Source organism: Centroberyx gerrardi, chromosome 12 (assembly GCF_048128805.1).
Source record: "Centroberyx gerrardi isolate f3 chromosome 12, fCenGer3.hap1.cur.20231027, whole genome shotgun sequence".
Taxonomy (NCBI): Eukaryota; Metazoa; Chordata; class Actinopteri; order Beryciformes; family Berycidae; genus Centroberyx; species Centroberyx gerrardi.
In genome coordinates this window covers 24,917,268-24,932,519 of record NC_136008.1, presented here as the reverse complement: position 1 = coordinate 24,932,519, position 15,252 = coordinate 24,917,268, and the positions used below count along the sequence as shown (strand labels likewise).

Below are 15,252 nucleotides of genomic sequence, written 5' to 3'. Positions count from 1 at the left end.
ACCAACTACATAAATCACAGATGTGAAGTATCTTTAAATCATTTTGAAACGTGTACATGTTTTGACTCACGCCTGCTCCATAATAAAATGCAATGGAGCAATGGGTCTTCTGCTTGCTGCTGTGTGGTACGCGTGTGGGCATGCGCATGTAAATGCACACATGTGCATCAAAGAACCCAATTACCTGAGTGAAACCCAATTAGTTGAGTGAAACAGCGGCGCAGACACCGCATGCTAATGGGGAGTTAGCCAACGTAATTTGAAGAAGTGGAAATTGACAGAAGAAGGGGGAATTGATTTCTGTTTCCTTTCCACCTGACAGGGCAGCGGCTCTCAATCAGGCGGGATTCAGTTCAGCCGATAACAACACGAGAGCGGGGCCTGGGCTGAGACGCCGGGGCCCCTCCGGCGCCTGTCTGCCTGTCCGCCCGCTGAGCGCCGGGGTGCAGAGGCAGTGACCAGAAGAAGAGGGAAGTGGGCGGACAGGAGTTGGAAATAAAAGGCTGCCAGTGCTGATGAGCTCACCTTGACATGCGGGAACTGGCGAGTCCCAGGTGTAGTAGCCATAGGAGGTCTTCTTGCAGACAGCTGTGCCCTTTCCGATCAGCTTGTAGCCCCTGTCGCAGGCCCAGCGCACCATGCTGTTGAGATGACCCCCGGTCTGGCTCACCACAAAGCCGTGCTGCGGAGAGTCTGGGGTACTGCAGTACATCGCTATGATAGATGGAGCGAAAAAAAAAAGAATACAGAGGAAAGAAGAAGAATGGCAAGGCAAGGAAGAGAAGAGAGGTGAAGGAGAGAAGGGAGTAACGGAAAAGGAGATAGAGAATAGAAAAGTAGACATTAAAAGAGAAAAGAAGCAAAGAAGCAGAGAAAAAAGAAGCGGATGAGAGGCATTAACAAAGGATTCCGGTGAAAAATGTTATTCACAGGAAAGCTCAATTTTAAATGCAGAAAGATAATGAGGAAAAAGGCCCGAGGAGTGTCACATCTATTTAGCACTCGGGCTGTGTGCCACACAGCCGAGGCACTCCTCAAAATCACATTATTACTATTCCTCTCTGGCCTATGGGCACACGCATATTCAATTTGCTTTAACGCATGCAATACGGGTGCATCCTCCAGTTATTTGTTCCACAGCCTTCCCTTCCCTCATCTTATAGCCCGTCGAACACAAAAAAGGTAGATTTGATTTTCAGAAGACGAGCCCTGCATAGCCGATGGGATGGAAAATGCGAGGGAGGGCCAAACGCTGTCAAACACTCCTTCAAATCAGCATGACTGGGAGAGAGAAGGGGTTTAAGACGAAAAGACACACACCGGAGTTGAGGTCAACTCCTGTTCAAGTCAAATCAAGTCACGGAACGCTTTTCCTTACAAAATTCATCACACCAAATAGCTTTCGCAGTACCGCTCTCGTGTATTAAACATAACGGAGAGACAACACATAAAAAATGGATGCCTTTTGTTCCTTTTTTTTTCATTATTATTGATGCATTTCAAATGGAAGAAGATCCCCTATGCCGCTCTTGCTTAGCACCACTTGCTTTATTAAAGAGCCAGTTAAGAATTTAAAACCTTCTGAAATTAAGGAGTGCAAAGCGGCGTGCGAGTCTCCCAGTGACTTCCCTCCCGCCCCGTGCTTTTCGTGTGTGAAAACCAGCTCGTCGCCGTGAATTAATTGACAGTAAAACAGAAGCGACCTCAATAATTTATACCCTCAATCAGTCGCAGCATACTGTAAAACCACATAGAGAAAAAAAATCACGGGTTCACATTATATCCCAAAGTAAATCGAATGTGACTGCACAATACCCAGTGCAGTGGGATCACTTGCTTCATTTAAGATTCTCTATGCAAGAGCATCAGCTTAGCGCCTAAAATTAATCATTTGGAACCCGTGGCTTTTTTTCCCCACTCTCTGCAGTTTAGAAAAACACACATGAAAGAATATTCCAATAGCACTAATAAAGAGAGAGTATGATTATGAGCAGGATACATACTTTGATACTCACCCACGTATCTGATGTGGAAGCCGCGGCGGTTGGTGCCGTGGTCGGAGGACCAGCGCAGCAGGAGCTGGTGGCCCGTGGTGGTCAGGCTGAAGGGCGTGTCAATGTCGCCGCTCAGCGACGCCAGGCTCTGGCTGTAGATGTTGGGGCCTGCACACACACACACACACACACACACACACACGCACAGTTGCACCGGGATGGAGCCACATCAAAAACAAGCACGCATGCCGACAGACAGATATGCATCTTGCCATTATCAGAAATACACAGAATTAATTACAGATATGCTGATGAGAACACACCCGCCGCAACATATCACACATTTCCAACAACATCTGAGTATGACATTCACCAATAAAATATCATCTGCCTTCCTGCTGGGTCTCCATATCAACATTTCAGCTCTAAAATAACACGTTCAGAACGTTCACACCATGCCGACAGGTTGGTGCAAAACATCAAAAAATGTATGCCAAGTTTTACCGTAAAGTAGAATCTAACTCTACTTCAAAAAACTTTTAACTTTCAATTTGCATTTCAGTGAAACCGAAATATTTTTCTCGTTTACTAGATTCCCCGTTGAACTCACCGTCAAATATCTCCAATATATCGAACTCCTTCTCCGTCTGGAAGAGTTCAAAGTGCAGAGTGATGTTGTAGCCCTTCTCCACGTTGATCAGCCACGAGCACATCTGGAGGTTGGGGTAGTTTTCGGGGTAGCCCGGACTCAGGATCACCCCCGTCGAGTCAAAGCGCACCTCATGGGCCGGGCATTGGACTGGGATGAGGCGAATGAGAGAAAAAAAGGATGAGGGTTAGAAGAAGAGAGGGATAGATGTGATGAGAAAGGGGAAGAGGGGAGAGAGACGGGAAAGAGGGAGATGAAAGCGCAGTGGAGGCAGAAGAGGGAGCGGAGACAGGGAGGGAGAGAGAGGTACAGTAGGGAGTGAGAGGAAAGGTGAGAGGAGAGGAGAGGAGAAAAGACAGGAATGGCTCCGCTGTGGCTGTGGAAATTACATTGAAATAATAACTAGTCCTGAAACAATTACATTTCAGCCAGACTGATATTGCACCTCAGGGCTGAGCGGGTAAGTCTGCTGTTGTCACCAAGCTCCCCTGATATCAATCTATCAAATAATACATCTCAACAGGTGGGACAGCTGACTTTGTATGGAGAAATGGTGTGTGTGTGTGTGTGTGTGTGTGTGTGTGTGTGTCGGCTCAGAGCATTCGCTTCATTTCCTGCAGGGTGACATATCTGAAATAATGACTGTCCTGTGGTGGGTTTTTTTTGTTGTTGTTTTTTTTTTTGGTGGTAACAGAAGTTTCTCTTCAGGTCCACTAGTGAAGAAACATGACACATATAAAAGGTTAATGCGAACAAATGTTCCAGATAAAAAGGTCACCGGAAACAATTGGATATATATCAGGGAAAAAAAAGCAGTAGGAAAGAAATGTAACACAAAGCACTATGAATAATCCTGCTGGCGAGCTCTCGAAAAAGTTTTGACTGGTTGAACTAGGATAGTTCCTGCCTCAAAGGCATCGCGCCACACAAGTGTATCTCCAAAAAAGTCAACTTTTCTAATTCTCAACAGCAAATTTTTTTAAATGACACAAAGCACTGAAAGGTCTTTGTGGGCCCCAGGGTCATGAAAATGTCTCAGTATCTAAATGACAATGTAAACGCTTGAAAAAAAGCAACAAAAGGGAAAAAAAGTAAATAAAATACCAAAAGCGTTATGAGGTCTTCACATGGCAGCATCGATATAAATATAAGTGCTGTACCAGTAGTTGCGGGGGGGCAACCAACTCTCAATTTGAACCATTCAGAAAATAAATTCAGACAGCAATTCAATTCTGAACAGCAACATTTCCTGACTGGTTGACAGACAGTTTGTGAGAACCGTAAATGTCAATATTTTCCTGTATGGGCTATTTTTGTGATCAGCTGCTTTGGTTTTTCGAAACACAATCATACATTTCTACAGAGATAAAAATCCACTTGCTGAACTGATTAAACTGAGAGGGATATTGACTCCAACCTTCTCATGTAGGCATTTCGATGGCCTATTCTATTGACTCTTCCTTCTCCACTTTCACTGTAGAAGCGCTACTCCTGTAAAACTCTGCCACATTGTTTATGATTTATAATAACCCAACACTCAAGATATTGAAGTTACCAACGAAGTTCAATCTTGTTGTTTTGAATTGCTCTATTTCAGTGTCCTTCATGTTCTGTCGGTAATGCTCAGTGTACTGAATTGCTGTTTGCTATTTCCATTCACTGTGCTCTCTCACTTCATTCTTTTGTCATGCGCTCTGTATTGTGCATATAGAAAATAATGAAAGTTATGTCTGCGCTGCACGTGAGTCGATGTTGAGTGGACTAAAGCTACATGGATTTGTGTCTGTGTGTTGTATATATTGCACAGGTGCCCATTGTTCCCTGCAGCATTATATGCTGTTTAGATGTATAGAATTGACTAGATATGACAAGATGACGCACTACACTGAGAGCCATCGATCTAGTAAGAGTATCGTTATTGAAATCACTGAGCCTCCAATAGTCCCCAATGCTTTCTGATAAAATGTTTAATAAGCTGACGTTGCCAGGCAACAAATACAAGTCTGGCCAGTAAGCAGAGTTATGACTTAAACTGCTTTGCCTCAAAATTTAGGTGCAGGGATTAAATAATGAATCATGGGGGGCTTTAAATGGTTTCAGACACCTCAATGCTGCAACTTTTTAAGATACAAGGATTTAAGTGTTCCGCGATAAGGACAGGGAGTTACCATGAAGAAAGAAGACAGACTGAAGCATATACAGTAATGTTCTCAAATGGTGGTTCGGCCATACTTTAATGTGGAACTTCTGTTCCTTAGGCAAACAAAAATGCAATTCAGCCTGTCTTTTGCTCTACAGATGTAATTAAATACTATTAATGCACTTTACTATAATATGATATCGTGCACTGTGGCTTTAGGACATGCTTTAACATGTCCAGAGCATTATCTGCACCAAGGTTAGCATGGAATGCAATCAATAATGGTTCTTAATATGATTTGTTTAAAAAGAACTGGCCTTGGCATTTATTAAATCTTTCAAATGCTGCAAAAAGTGTCTTGGTGATGCCATGTACGAACCAGCAACTGTTTAATCACACACTCAACACACTGTACACATGTCGAAATAATGACATGACAACAATTGCTATAGAGTTGGCTACAGGAACATCATATTGTAAAGCTGCTATAAGAGCAGTGAAGCTGACAGAAGAGCAATTACATTCTGTTTTCATTCGATTTTCCTGACAGAAAAGAATGTGATGAGAGAGAGCGATGTGACAACATTTCGTGGGCCAGACTCAACGTCGGTGCGGCGGATGGTTTACCATGCAAACACAGCCGTCGGCTCACTTGCGGCTCGACAGTATTCTTGATCAAAGCCAAGGCATAACCTTGCTCACAGGCTTTCGCAAAGAGAAAGCCTGGGGAAACATCTTAAAAATTAAGGGGTACTTTCGGGTGAAAACGCACAGCCACGTAAGGACATTTCAGCGTTATCTTGTAAGCATAAGACGAAACAATTAACAGCACAAGACAGAGGGGTTGACGGCAAACAAAAGCGGAATTGGAGAGCACAGGAGAATTCTTCCTTCCTGCCCCGTCGGCAATCGGCCCACAGGAAAAGGCTCCTCTACGAGCTTACTGTAGCAGTCTCTTGGATGTGAATAGCGGGTCAAGTCAAATCAAGTTCAACTTTACATGTCCCAAGGAGAGCAATTAGTTTTATGCTAGAGGTGGCACAAGGACATAACATATCCAACACAAGGAAATGTAATGAATTCTTGACTACAATAATGAGGTGATCCGTGAAAATGTCAAACAGGAGTTACTAATTCTAAAGTCCTGAAATAGTCCTAACTATGCCCATTTGATGCTCAAGGCAAGATTTTAAAGTACAGTTCCATCTAGATATATAATGTCCAACCATCTAACCCATTTTGTTGCTCACTATAAATCTGCAAAACCACTTGCAGTACCCATTTCACTGTGGGTTTTATTTGTGCCTGAGCACTTACTCAATTCCACAACAAGTTGCCACTCATTAAACTCATTATTTGTTTTCACCAAGCTGGGATATGAACTTTGTTTTGCCTGGTCACCCACTTAGCATGACCTGGCTAAGATGACCGGAACTGTCTTGGCAGTGCACACTGTATGAATGATGCATGAGAGCAAGTGCTGTGTCTGAGCGAACAAAGATCAAAATAAAGTTTGAAAATGTTTCAAATGCTCTGCGTGATTGATTGCCTGGCACAATGAAACCAATTGAATAATGAAGGAGGCCTGTTCTGTCCTCCCAAAATAGTCCCAGCATACTTCGCCCATCTGGAACTGGCAGGTTAATGCAATGGCTCAAAGAAAAAGCATCTGAAATTATTTCAAGTACGTGAGTGAGCTGATTGCAGCTAGTTGGTCTTGGCAGGAGTCTATCTAGTCTCTAATATATGAGGAGGTGAGCTTACTAGACCTACATCAATAAGAGAGTTTGAAATCTCTTCCAGTACTCTTCTGTGGACTGATTGCCCTCGCTTGGCACAAAAGAACCTGATTAAATTATTCCAAACTATTCCCATTCTCGCCCATTTGGTAATGCAAGTAGGTTCAAACAAACAATGAAATAAAGTATTGGAAAGCATTTCACTATAATTCCATTCTTGTCAGGCTTAATGGGATATTCTACACTGTTGGACTAAACTAAACTCAAGTACATCTGTATGCCAGACCTGTGCTCTGCAGTATGCAGTGAAGCATTTCTCTCTTCACTGTGTGCTCTCTAAAAAGCTAATAAGGACTGCCAAGGACTACATACGCTATTAAAAAATAAAGTTTAATAAAATAAAAACACAAGGGAATTAAAAATGCTCAGAAGGACCAGATGACCCAATGCAGGTAAGCAAGGTAGACCCTGTTGTGTTCAATGCACATTTTACTTACAATGAGAGAGCTATCAGCTGTATCAGTACTACATAAGGGCCTTTATGCGTAAAGCCTCTAACAATATGAGCAGCTTATAGATCGTGGATCACTGGTCAGGTCATTTGAATCGAGCTTTGCTATTACTGTGTGTTGCTGTACTTGTGGCATTTTCCATATACCCAGTTGAAATCAGCCAAATGCTCACTAGTAAGAGCAAAAAGTGGCAGCCACAGAATCGCTGCAGGGGGAGAACCAAGACATCAAGTCAGACATGAAATAACAACAGCAAAGGATAAGCAAATAGGTTCCAGATCAGCAGTCCTATTCTAAGATGCTTTATGAATGCGGGCTCGGAGCTTGCGGAGTATCTGTCATGCCTTGATCACAAGTCCAACGCGATTACTCACGGTTGTCGAGAAATAAAGGGACAGAGATGCTCATCAACTCAAGACTTGTAGACAAAGGACTTCAGGGCACTTCAAAAGATGCCTATCCACAGGGAATAGAAGGTTTCAGAGTGCTCTGTTGTCTGCAACAGAGATGTATTGGCACGCCAGACAGGTTGATGGCATTTGTTTTTGGTCTAAACAAAATCTCTGATGCAGACAACACAGACATCTCTTTTCCTTTCCTACTTGTGTGAATAAGCATCTTTTGAAACGCCACGGGTAGGGAGACATTTTATATCTCTCACACCCATGGGGCCATTTGAGCAGGGATGAAGGGGTGTGATGTAACCCCCTCCATCTCTTTCTAGGGAAAACGCTGGGGAGAACAACTATGACTGGCCCAGCATCTACCTTGTTACATTTCAACACATCCCCCACTGATGAGGAAGCCTCCCATTCTGGAGGCGCTGGCGATCTGTAATCAGTTTCACACTGATTGACCACAGCGAAGTGCTGGTTGGAGGGGAGTCCCAGGTCTGTGATCTTGGATCAGTACTAGGCTACTCCCACTCTGAGAGGCTTGATAAATTAGAATAGGGATGCTGAGTGCCGCTAGGAGCTAGCTGGGGCCCTGCTGGCAGTCTGTTAAATGATGCATCAAGAGTGGGTGCTGCTGACTGCAACCAACCTTGGCAGATTGGCGTCAGACACACACACACACACACACACACACACACACACACACACACACACAGGCACACACACCGAGGTGTGCACGCACATACACACAAAAGACCATGTACACACAAGAACATTTCCACAAACACACATTTCAACACTCAAAAGAACACGTACACTCGCACAGAACGTACATACACACAAAGAAAAGAACGCATACACACACACAAGTGCATTCATACACTCTCGCACACTGAATGAAACCAACCTTGACAGACTGGCGGGGGTCCATCCATCTGTAGCCTCTCCCCAAGTCGACAGGTCAGAATCTCGCTGCCCACCAAGGTGAACCCTGGCAGGCACGAGTACCGAATAATGTCCCCTGCGAGGTCATTTACACCAGCAAGTGCACACACACACACACACACACACACACACAGAGCCTTATGTTAGTAAAAGCCTCATCAGTATCACCACTTGAAACAGTAATCAGCAGCACATTTTCTAATGAAGATTGACATCCCTTAGTAGCTGGAGTACTGAAGACACTCCGATACAAAGACACAGTAACACACACACGGCCACAAACTTACACGCTTGCATGCACACACAGTGACTGACGCATAGGGGCGCATACACACACACATAAAATCACAATTACACACATGTGGAAAGACAGACAGTAAGGGAGCCACTGGCCATATGATTTCCACTTCATTTTGCTAATCACTTCTGAGCATTGACAACACAAACAGCTTCTACAGAGAGCTAATTAGTCCAGCCCTCAAACCAATATATTAGTATATGAATACATGGAGAAAATACAGAGGTGGGAAGAAAGGAAAGAAGGAAGGTAGGAAGGAAAGGGAGAAAAAGCAAGCAAGAAAGAAAGAAAGAAAGTACATATTGCAAGAAGGAGTGAGGAAAGGAAGGATTACAAAGCTGAACCAACAGACAAATCAAGAAATAAATGTGTTGGTGCAGAGAACAAGTGAATGAACAGATGAAGGCAAGCAATGAACACAGCTGAGGAATCAAACAAATATGCATATGGTCAAATGAATACGTAATACGGACAAACCTGTGTCACACTTGTGACTGAACAAATGTATGGATGAATGAATACATTAGCGAATGAAGGTAAACAGGGAAACAATTAACAGACACATAAACAAACTGACAAGCAATGGTGTGAATGGATATACAAACGAATGATTAAACTCACGGGTGAATGAAGGAATGAATTAATGAATCAATGTGACTAAACCAAGTTGATACCATGTCTATTCATATTTATTCCTCCGTCCAGGGCAACATCTGCTGCAGGTTTTATTTTATTAGGCGCTTGCTGTGGCACATAAACAAACAAAATAAAAGAAGACAAACCTATTTCAAACTCGTCATCATCGGTTAGGATGGTGGCGTTGGCAACGGGAGGCGGTGGCTGACAAGTTCTCAGCTGGTACGCTGTTGGGGAGAGGAGAAACACTCAAACCAGCAATATGTGGAGCGACCCTTTGTCTGTTTGTGTGTGACTCTATTTAATTGCAGCCCATTCTTTACTTTCCCCATCAAACTGGAACTTGATTAGGCTGTAAATTGCCACCTATCACCGTTGATGATCATCAAGAACCCATCACTAATTCAGCTGTGATCAGGGACATTTTATTATTAATCAACTTCCTTTTGAATGGGCGTTTTAATAGTGCAGCCGGAAGATGGGCATGAAAAGGCATTCATCATTTATCATTACACAGCATCGGAGGCGACACCATGCGGCAAAATAAGCGAGAAAGACCAAATAATGACTCGTAAAACAAGCCAGAAAAAAAAAGAGGAGTAAAATCCAAATTAAAATTAAAGGCCTTCCACACAAGGACGAGCTCTCTCTGTTCTTGTTATCTTCATTAGTACACCCAGGTCCTTGCAGTCTGGAGATTTGAAGATGAAATTAATAAGGGCTATTAGAGCAGCGTGGCACTTTAGACAAGGTCTTTGCTTAGTTGGTAGCCAAGGGGAGGTTACCGTGGTAACGCAGCACAAAGAAGCCGCTGGTGCTGAAGTCGCTGTGGAACTTGATGAGGATCTGATTGGCGGTGGTGGACACGCCCTCCTGGGCGGAGCTGCCGCTGAACTGGCCGATCTGAGGCGAGGCCTGGTCGGGTCCATCCCTGCAGAGTGGGTGAGAGAGAGAGAGGGAGAGAGGGGTGTGTGTGTGTGTGTGGGAGGAGAGAAAGAGAGTAAAAGATAAATAGAGAGAGATTGAAAGAGTTGGGGAGTGTGGGTGAGATGGAAAAAAGCGGGTAGGGAGGAGAAGGGAGAGGGAGAGAGGTTTTTCAACAAATGCTCTTTGCAGAAACACCAGCGATAAGTTGTGAGGATCAAAGAGCAGGTCTGGTTATCCCCAAGCCGCCTCATAGACCCAGGAGTCATTCTGATGATCTGAGAGAAAGTTTCACATTAATCAACAGTGTTGGAGCAGGAACGTGCTAGTTGACTACTGAAGGGGTGGGCATATTTTGACCCCTCCAGCCATATTACATATTGATGGGGAGTGGAGGTGGCGGGGTTCATGAACGAATCGTGATTCTAACTTTTGCAATTCTGCATCAATGGGCAAAATTCAAAACATCTACTTTTGGAAGCATGTTTTTTTTTTAACGCAACACACAACTCTAAATTTCTGTTAGGCCTATTTCTTTGTTGAAACTGTTACGATTCTGCACGCGTATGTTTCTTTTATGAGGTTTTATGTTTACTATGCAGTCAAGTGGTGGAAAACTAAAAATCACAATGCACTGAACTGAAAATCGTGATGCATCAAAGCCCTGTGAATCAAAATTTAATTGCATTGTAAGGACCCTGAAGCTTCCCACCCGTGATGGGGAGCAGGCTGATATTTCAGTGAAGAGGTGCATGATGCAGCCTTTTTTAACTATGCTCCTAAACTGTGGAACACTCTGCCACAGAATATTAGAGAGGCGGGCTCTGTAAGCATTTTCAAGCGACTGCTAAAAACGTATCTTTTCAGCTTAGCTTTTAAATAGCCTTCATTTTAACTGTTTAATTTGATTGTGTTCTTTTAATGCAGTTCACTTTATTTGCACATTCTTATCTTTCTATTTTTACATGATTAGATTCTTTTAACGCAATGCCTTTTTTCTTGTTCTTTTATATGCGTTTTATATGTTTGGTTTTTCTTATCTGTTTGCCTTCTATTGATGTAAAGCACTTTGAGCTGCATGTTGTGTATGAAAGGTGCTATACAAATAAACATTATTATTATTATTATTATCTCACACCATTTACGCACAATCATAACCTGACACAAAATATTTATGTGACAACGGTCATATGTTTCAAGTTACTTTAAGTCTATCAGCTCCTTCAGACACTCATATATTACACAAAAGATGCAAACACAAGAGATTAGAGCAGCACAATGTACAGCAACAGCTAGGCAACAAAACAAGAACAAATTCTCCCCTGAGGTGCACAATAGAACTAGTCATACTTGGTAAAGCCATTGGTGAGGCACACATTAGCCACAGGCCGCAGAACACAGGAGCACCGTCACTAATAAGCACACAAGATCACCTTTAAACCCTTATAAGAACATTGGCATGATCTGTCTTCCCACACGCTACACCCAACACATGTCACATGGAAGGAAAGATTCATGCCTGAACACCGTACTTTTCCATTATATATAATTGCTGCTTTTTACAGTAGAGGCATTTCATTAGTGGCACTATCAGGTGGCTACAGGCCTATTCATCTGAACTAGGTGCACTAACTGCATTTTTGTACCTTTTTGTACTTTTAATATCCTATATATTAAGAAAAGTCTTATTACGGTTTCATTTTAGAGTGATCAGCGAAATGGGAGACGGCAGTCAGGCAGGGAAATGAAATGTTGCTATCAGGGGACAGATTGTTTATGCGCTATTTCATTTGAAAACAGTAGTGCCAGTAGCTCCCTCCTCCCCTACTGTATGGCAGCACCAGACGCTGGAAGGTATTTCCCTCCTGTATCGCCCATGAGGACAGGTCCATGACTGCCTGAGGCTTACCATACTATAGAGAGAGGTAGAGAGAAAGACAGAGGGGAAGAGAGAGAGAGAGAGAGAGAGAGACAGCTGCTGGAGTGTCGGGAGGCAGGCAGACAGCTCCGGTGAAAGTATAGCCTACTGCTGTACGATTATCTGTCAAGAGCTAAAGTTTCTAACTCTTTCTTCATCCACACAAACATCCAAAAACTCACTCAAAACTGTTGTTTTCACGCTGATACACATTTCTGTCTTTTTTACATAACACTCACTGGAGGGCTGGAGCTATGAAGGAAGAAGTGTTTAAAACATCTACCGCAAGTTTAGTGCAAGAGCAGGGGAAGAGGGAAGTTCCTACAGTAGATATAGGAACTTGTCAGCGAGACTGTTGGAGGTATACACAGTGACCTGGGCTTTTCTTCTTTCTTTGACTTCATTTCATCATGCACCACTCCATTCATGGCGTGTTAGCACAGGCCGTACGCAAAGACAAAAAACAAGAATTCACAGATGTCCAGACAAAAGTCAAAGTATTAAGATGGTTGTTGGCTCATCTAATATGGATGTCACATCAAACGTGGCGAGCAAAACCTGCCCACCTGGCCCAGGGCCTTGACATTTTGTCAATTGTTGAATTCATCATGTACAGCTTTTGAGCTTGCCAATACTTAAGGCAAAAACACAGCCTAAAACTGAATGTTATTCCGATAATCTCAGATCTTTCCCAAAGTGAGAAACCAGAGGAACAAGACTTGAGTCAAACAAATCTATCAGGAGCTGCTCCATTAGCAATGCACTGTATATGATACAAACCTTGAGGAAACTTTGACAGCACCCAGATTTTCCGGGGATATAGGTACATTTTGTGGTCCATAACTGTTAGTACTAGTGTAAAATCAGCCCCATTGGGTTGTAAAGCTCAAACTAACAATAATAATAATTCACAGACAGCCTCCCATCTATTGGGAGGCTGCAATGAAGTGGCTCTGGAAAGCGCTACTTGATAACATCAAAGATGAGGTTTCTCCGGGAGAACGCTGTCCACAAACACTGAGCTGTCCAATATCAAACTAATGCCACTTGTTTTTAGAGTGGATTTCCCCTTTAAACCTACACCTCTATATATAGAAAAGTGTTTGTTTGATGTGTGCCATAGGCCGATGAGTGATGAGTTACGGGCTGGTGGAGAGAGCGAAAAGAACTTACCACACAGTGATGTAGTCGTAGATTGGCTCTGTATTGATAACAGAGAAATTGATGTAGATGCCGTACCCCGGAGGCACCCGGACCATCCACATACAATCCTGGAAGTGCGGATACTCGGCCGGGTGTCCAGGAGAGTAAATCGTGCCGTTCATGGATGTTATATTCCCACCGCAGAGAGCTGGAGGGAGGGAAAGAAGTCAGAGCGGCTGGATAAAAACGCCAAGCCCGTCTTTGATTTACCCCGAGTCGTAAAACTTGCTTTTATGGCTGTACCGCCGCTAACTGTTGATAAAACAAACCATAACGGCATGTTATTGGGTTATCACTGAGATAATACGGGGTGTGTGCACCTGTAAGAGACAACTGAAGGGGATGGTTACTGGGTGCCGTGAAGTTGATGACACTGAGTGCTTCTGACACTAAAACTCCCTTGTCATAACCCTTCAGAGGGAATGTGTTAAAATTTGACTTTGAACTGGGGAGTCGAAGCCAAAGCGCAGCCCTCAGGTTCAAATAAGCTAGGGAGAATGGGGTATCTATGGAGCAAAACAAAAATATTTACCACTTTCTCAGACAAATATAAATCTGGCTCCTGGACTTTGAAACCATGTTATGGGTTTCCCAAATATTCTCTAAGGATTAAAAGAGCCTTGGGGAACCGCTTCACTCGACTATGGCCGTGATGAATGAAAAGCCTTAATTCATAATGACTGGGCAGCATCTGAGGTGAATCTCCTTGAAATTTACGGCATAGAGGCATAATCAGCATTGTAATAAAGACTTGAGAATGCTCCATATATCATTATAATGGGTTGTATAGTTTTATAGTTCAGTAAAGTGATACTAAGTTGACGATAAAATATGAGTCTGATGCTTTAGGAGGGGGCTGGAGGGAAGGGCTGGACTACAACAAGACAAAGGATTTATAATTCATAACCATATACACATAGCTTCAAAATAGTTTCAAAGACCTTGGGTTTTTTTTAGTGGATAACGAAGATGGAGATGAAATCCCCATCTTAGCTTTAGTCTAGGAGGCTGAATCACTGTCTCAGAAACCAGCCAGTAGTCTGCATGGCGCTCCCATGCTGCTGTATTAAAACACTTTCCCATTGTCCACTATAGAGTTTAGGGAAAATGCGAGAGAAAGCACATTTGATGATACCAAATAATATTTATTCTATTTGTTAATAATTACTTGTAGGTTAAGCATTCAAGTATTGGTGGGGCAAATGTAACAGATGGTTCAGTACCACTTTTTTTTATTTTTTTTACATAGTTTGGGGGGGAATCTTCTGTGCGCATGACAGACACTGGCTGGGAGACACCTGCTGTGTCTGTAAGAGGCACAGGCCAGTCACCTTCGCAGCGAGGTATGGGGTGATTCCAGTTTCTGCTGATCCCATGCAGACAGGTGAGAGAGGCCTCTCCCAGCAGCGTGTAGCCCGACAGGCACTCGAACGAGATGGTCATCCCCACGCTGTAGTCCTGACCAATCACGATGCCGTTCCGAAACGGCCGCGGGTCCGGACACCGCTGCAGCTCGTACGCTGGGAGCACACACAAAATGTAGACTCGTTGAATCGTAAATCAGATTTTTGTAAGGTTATCATACTACTGTAAAACTAGTATCTATGGTGACCTCAGAAAACCAAAGCCTGAGCCTGTAAGCTGCCCTAATCTCTAATCACTGTTGTCGTCAGGTGGAAACCTCGATTTTCACGTTTTAACTTAAATTGAAGGATTACATGCTCCTCTACAGGTTGAGAAAATTCTGATGAAATTCCGATGAAAGCCATTCAGAAACCCATGGGATATACTGAAATATGCATGGTCGCCAAGCTGAAAACAAGGCCATTTTTCTTAGTTTCTGACAAGCTCACATTTCGGAAATGTAAGGTTTTCACCCGACAGCAGCGATATATGGTA

At 43.2% G+C, this 15,252-nt stretch overlaps 1 protein-coding gene across 1 annotated transcript in view; it reads right to left on the bottom strand.

The window, feature by feature from the left end:
* The window catches only part of LOC139931856 (CUB and sushi domain-containing protein 3-like), a 214,744-nt gene that overhangs the window by 57,736 nt on the left and 141,756 nt on the right, over nucleotides 1–15,252 (bottom strand). The window contains exons 43-50 of the mRNA XM_071925480.2: nucleotides 14,685–14,873; nucleotides 13,324–13,501; nucleotides 10,094–10,239; nucleotides 9,455–9,535; nucleotides 8,337–8,450; nucleotides 2,605–2,793; nucleotides 2,016–2,162; nucleotides 526–714 (exon numbers count right to left, since the gene is read on the bottom strand). Coding sequence (XP_071781581.2) covers nucleotides 526–714; nucleotides 2,016–2,162; nucleotides 2,605–2,793; nucleotides 8,337–8,450; nucleotides 9,455–9,535; nucleotides 10,094–10,239; nucleotides 13,324–13,501; nucleotides 14,685–14,873 — 1,233 coding nt within the window. The remainder of the gene's footprint in view (nucleotides 1–525; nucleotides 715–2,015; nucleotides 2,163–2,604; nucleotides 2,794–8,336; nucleotides 8,451–9,454; nucleotides 9,536–10,093; nucleotides 10,240–13,323; nucleotides 13,502–14,684; nucleotides 14,874–15,252) is intronic.